General features: G+C 36.9%; 1 protein-coding gene across 1 annotated transcript; it reads left to right on the forward strand.

The window, feature by feature from the left end:
- Positions 1-4,727: 4,727 nt before the first annotated feature.
- On the forward strand, positions 4,728-5,657 carry LOC133050085 (olfactory receptor 5H2-like). The gene has a single exon (XM_061134209.1). The coding sequence runs from the start codon at positions 4,728-4,730 to the stop codon at positions 5,655-5,657; it is 930 nt and encodes a 309-aa protein (XP_060990192.1).
- The last annotated feature ends 343 nt before the right edge of the window (positions 5,658-6,000 follow it).

Raw genomic sequence — 6,000 nt, forward strand, 5'->3', positions numbered from 1 at the left:
CAGACCTTTGTCGGCAATGTAATCTCTCTGCTTTCAATACACTGTCTAGGTTTGTCATAGCTTTTCTTCTAAGGAGCAAGCATCTTCTAATTTCATGGCTCAAATCACCATCCGCAGTGATTTGGGAGCCCAAGAAAATGAAGTCTGTTACTGTTTCCATTTTTTCCCCATCTATTTGCCTTGAAGTTATGGTTCCTCCCGTGGAGAGTATTTATCTGCAACAGATCTGAGGGCTTTGTTCCAAACCTAAGGTTTAGCACTTATCTTGACCTGCCAAAGGCTCCAAAGAGCATCCCTATCTTCGACTACCACTTCAGGGACCTGTTTCTGCTGGATCATATGGTCCAAGTGGCACCTGCTTGGAGAGAAGGCTAGATCTTTTGCAAATCTTTCGCCTGTTCTGAGCCATGCCCAAATCAAGCAGTTTTTCTGGTCCCTTCCTAAAGTGGTTTTCTTAAGGTACTCAATAACGATAACGTTCCTTCTAAAATCCATAGTAGCCTATTAAGAGTTCTGTCTCCTTTCTGGTTGCAGGATGGCTAGATGCAACAATGCATCTGTATCTATTACAGTATAATTCTACATGACCCACACAACTGAATCTCAAGAATTTCACTAAATTAAGTGGACCCTGGAACTTTTTAGATTTATTTCTCATCTTCTAACAGGCAAATGTCTACCAAAAAGTCTAAAGAAGTTGTTATTTCTTGCTCCCTAGGTCCAGTTAGCATCATGGATAAGTGGGATATTTTGTAGAAGGAAAAGAAATAAAAATCCCTAGAGAAAAAATTTGTAAATAAAGTATGTGATAAAAGCCTTGTATACTGGATATACGAAAAAATTTCAAAACCTAATAATAAGAAAATATACAGCTCCATTAAAGAGGACAAAAAGCTTAAACAGACAGGTCACTAAACTAAATGTATATATGTCAAATAAGAACACAAAAATACACTCCATACCATTGTTCTTGGGGATATGTAACTGAAGACCACAATGAGATACCATGACCCACCTATTAAAATAACTAAAATTGGAAAGACTATTCCTATTGGAAGTAGCGATGCGGACTTTTATACTAATAATTAGGCAACAAAAAGATTTTCAAGGTAATCACATGAAATTGAAGAGGGCAGTGTGTCTAAGTCAGGTGTGGGTTAGGCTGAGGCTACCAGTGCACCTTGTACTGCTCACTCCATCCTCTCACACTGCTGAGATCTCGCAGTGACTTCTCCTTTATCTATGATTTTTTTCACCTCTTTTTAAGGTTTCACTGGCACACTTATAAGAAATACTATCATCAAGAATCTACCAAAATATATGCTTCTTTTTTCCTCTAGCTGCCAATCAAGTCCCAAGTCAAGGTCAAACATTTTTCTGCTCTTCAGATATCAAAGTACAATATTACTATTTTCATATTATGTTCTTTTGACATAAATAATGTTATTTTTCTAAATGAATTCTGTATGCAGAGTACTCGGTTAACAATTAGAGGAAAATCTGAACATGTGACCACACTGTTCAAAATCCCTCAATAGTTTTCCTTTGAGATGAAGATAAAAGTGCCCAGCCTAGTCTCCCATGCTGTGATTCACCCCATGCTGGCCTGCCATGTCCATTCTGGCTCCTCTTTGCTTCCCTCTTTTGCATGTCAGCTCCATCTGCCTTTTTTTCCCATTCTCCCCCACCCTACCCCCAACTTCACTAATGATCTAGTTCTCTGATAAGCCAAGCCTGCCAATGACGGAAAACCCTGAGGATGCTAAATGTCTAGAGGCATCACCTTGGTAGAAATGAAGACCGTCAGGATGTAGCCCTGACCTATTGAAACAGAATATGCATTTTCAGAAAATCACCAGGAGATTCACAGGGATTAAAGTTGGAGAAGCACTGATCGAGGCCACCTCCACTGTGATCCTTTGTTTTGTTTTTGCTTTGCTCCTTCCCCTGACCTATGTCTAGTAAAATTTTTCTCCAGAAATTTCACAGTAGAGTGGGGAGTTATTTGTAGATCTGGAATGTGAGCTATAGTTTTCATGAGGAGGACAACTTTCTCGCAGTTGGCTCCTGAAGGGAGTCTAGAATTTTGTCCTCATTGAATTCATGTATAATCAGCTCAGAAAAGACCATACTAATCAAAGCACTCAGAGCATCAAAATCTGTGGATGAATGGAAGGTTGCATAAACATGCCAGAAGTGTCATATGCTGTGGCAGGTAGTGACATAAAATACAATTTCAGTTGTTCAAACTAGAATTGTCTACAATGACTTGATGTTTATGATTTTAGAATCTGTAATGCCCTGTGGAACAACTTGGACTTTTCCCACAGGTTCAAATCTATAATGCCCAGAGGAAAAACTTAATTTTGTCCTAAAGGGAATCAATGCATGATATTAGGAAATTTTAGTGCTTCACTCCTTCCTCTTTGGTTTAAAAAGAACACTTTCATATAATTGGTTGACTCTTCTGTTCAAAGCTAATTTATACAAACAAAATTTTCCTGAACTTGGGAAATCAATGTGCCTATGTCATTACCATTCCAGTGATGCTGCATTATTTTCTACATAAAAAGCTTACCTCTTTGAAAGGATCTCCACAATTTCCTACAAGATATGGGTAAAAGAGAAATAACTTCTGCAAGGCACATTATTCTTAGGTAAAACAATGAGAATACTGTAAAATCTATAATTTTAGATTGCTTTACTAGATGCCAAAAAGGCAGGTGAAAAATTAATAATTAATGACATATCTATATATCATATTTTTGTGGCTAAATCTAGGATAAGCAAAATAAAGGTAAAAATGAATTGTCCCTCAATGATAATTCATTATCTTTCTAACATAACTATAAAGACTTCATAAATTTTGGTGAACTAGAATCTTAGAGAATTTAACCTGGCTGTAAATATAGGTCACATGTTTCCTACATAAGAAATTTTTCTGGGTGTTCTGATTAAAAGTTTCATTCTTCCTAATTAATCTCAGGTTCTGACTCTACTTTTAAGGTAAGTCACTTACATATTAATTTCTCTATTCTCTCACCTACTTCTGAGAATACTTTTATTCAGTATTTTAATATATATTGTAAGAAATATGCATAAAATGTTCTCCTATTGCTCCTTCCAAGTTTATACTTAATAAAGACCCACATGCATATTGAATTTGAGCAATTTCAATTATCCTTTAATTTGGAATTGCAAGGAAGGGAGCCTACTCCAAATAAAAATACATTTGACAACTAGAATTACTGGCATTGGTTATTTATATCACTTGAATTAGGCTGTAGTCTTTGGCAGAATTTTATTTTACTAGAAAAACTGGTGGAGAAGAAAGTGCTCTCAAACGCAGCAGGATTTCTAGAAAAAATCAGCTCTAATCACTCTAATAAAACATATAAATCAACTTTTAATTAATTATGGAAAGAACTTTCCAGCAATGTCAATATATTTTAAAAAGTCAAAGTTTCTAAGGTAAAATTTAAAATTAAATTCCCTGTGTCACACACAAATTCCCTAGGAAGATAACCTTTGAATTTTGAAGAAAAGAAAACAGAAAGATTCCCAGTGTTGCCAACATTTAATGAAAACATCTAAGTTACTGAGTCTTAGTGACTCTACATTCTGACTTATTTCTGTCTTTTTTTTCTCCTCATCATGGGTGACCCCATGGACTGTAGCCCGCCAGGCTCCTCTGTGGGATTTCTGAAACAAGAATACTGTAGTGGGTGTGCTAGTAGTAAATTACACCAGAGATTCTAGAGCATCACATGAATTTGAATCAACTGGAGGGAAATTTTGAAATGCAGATTGTTGGGCTTCATTCTTGCCCTCTTGAACATACATTTACAATAATACTGCATAACCTGTATTTTGTACAAGTATTTCACCAATTTTGATGTGTATTCTGATTTAAGAACCATTCAGTAAGAGTATCAGCTCCCGAATTAGTATTCCTGACACTAGTTTCCCTTCCCTACAGAGTATTTCTATGCTACCAAATATTTATTTTAAAAATAAAATGTGGCTCCTTGTATTAAAAGTCCCCAGCACATGCCTGCTGTCTGACAAACTTCAAGATCTTTCACATGGCATCCAAATCATTTTGTAATACTTCAAATTTCTTTTCCCTGGAATCTCATCCATATCCTAGACAGAATGTCCCTCACACATTCAATTATCTCCATAAATTTACCTAATGTTTAGAGTCTTTTTCCTGTTTTCTAAATCCTTTCATTCTTCCACATTTTTAAAGCAATAATTGCATTTTCCACTACACCAATATCCAAAACTAGTTTCCATTGCTATTTCTTGTTGTTGTTTAGTCGCTATGTCATGTCCAACACTTTGCGACCCCATGAACTATAGCCCACCAGGCTCCTCTGTGGGATTACCCAAGCAAGAATACTGGAGAGGATATGCTAGTAAAACACATTTAAGGGCACTCTGATAAGTGTATGACTTTGTTTCAATTACTTTCTCCCAACATTCTTTTATAAAGCTTACATCTACTTGGGCTTCCCTAGTGGCTCAGATAGTAAAGAATCCGCCTGCAATGTGGGAGACCTGGGTTTGATCCCTGAGCTGGGAAGGTCCCCTGGACGTGGGCATGGCAACCCACTCCAGCATTCTTGCCTGGAGAATCCCCATGAAGAAGCCTGGGGGATACAGTCCATGAGGTCATTTACATCTACTTACATCTTACACTTTCTGATTTCATTTCAGGGAGCATGGATACTAAAAATGCAACACTGCTCTCAATGTTTGTTCTCACCGGACTTCCCTATCACCTGGAGTGGCAAATCCCCCTATTCCTGTTGTTCTTGGTGATATACCTCATCACCACTATGGGAAACCTTGGACTAATTTATCTCATCTATAATGACCCTCACCTTCACATCCCCATGTACTTATTCCTTGGGAGTTTAGCCTTTGTGGATTCTTGGATATCATCCACAGTGACCCCCAAGATGCTAGTCAATTTTTTTGCTAGGAGTAAAATGATATCTCTCTCTGAATGTGTGCTACAATTTACTTCCTTTGCATTTGGTGGAACCACGGAATGCTTCTTGCTTGCAACAATGGCTTATGATCGCTATGTGGCCATATGCAAACCATTACTGTATCCAGGGATTATAACCAACAGACTATGCATCCAGCTGTTAGTATCATCATTTGTAGCAGGACTTATTCATCCCATGATTCATGTAGGTGCTTTATTCAGGTTAACCTTCTGTAAGTCTAACATAATACATCACTTTTACTGTGACATCATGCCATTGTTTAAGATTTCTTGTACCGACCCTTCAATTAATGTCCTAATGGTGTTTATTTCCTCTGGGTCAATACAGGTGCTTAGCATTATGACTGTTCTTGTCTCTTATACACTTGTTCTATATACGGTTTTGAAAAAGAAGTCTGTACAAGGCATAAGAAAGGCCTTCTCCACCTGTGGAGCCCACCTCCTGTCTGTCTCTTTGTACTATGGGTCTCTTCTCTTCATGTATATGCGCTCTGGATCCACACAGGCAGATGATCAAGATATGATGGACTCTCTATTTTACACTGTCATAATTCCCTTGTTAAATCCAATCATCTACAGCCTGAGAAATAAGAAAGTCATAGATTCACTGACAAAAGTATTAAAGAGAAATGCTTAGATCTCATACTATTATCAGTTCTTTTTTTTACTGATATAGTCACAAAACAGTGCAGATTACATGTGGTTCAGATTGGGTTAGGGTTCAAGGTTTTTTGCAATTATAATTACTCTAGTGTTTTGACCTAAGTTGTTAGTACTAACATACTCCTTAAGATATTAATGTATACTGTCAAAAAAATGCAAGGAATTCTCAACAATTTTCATGTCACATTAGAATAATTGAAGCAGGAAACAAATTAAAATATTTTACATACTTGTGTGTTCTATAGTATAGATTTACAAAATGATTAGGCACGGAAGTAGTAATGTTCCTCTAATAGGATTAGACTCTGTCGTCTTTG

The sequence above is a fragment of the Dama dama genome, chromosome 31 (assembly GCF_033118175.1).
Source record: "Dama dama isolate Ldn47 chromosome 31, ASM3311817v1, whole genome shotgun sequence".
NCBI classification, from domain to species: Eukaryota; Metazoa; Chordata; class Mammalia; order Artiodactyla; family Cervidae; genus Dama; species Dama dama.

Coding starts and splice junctions, on each gene's coding strand:
- LOC133050085 (XM_061134209.1), top strand. CDS start 4,728: ATGGATACTAAAAATGCAACACTGCTCTCAATGTTTGTTCTCACCGGA.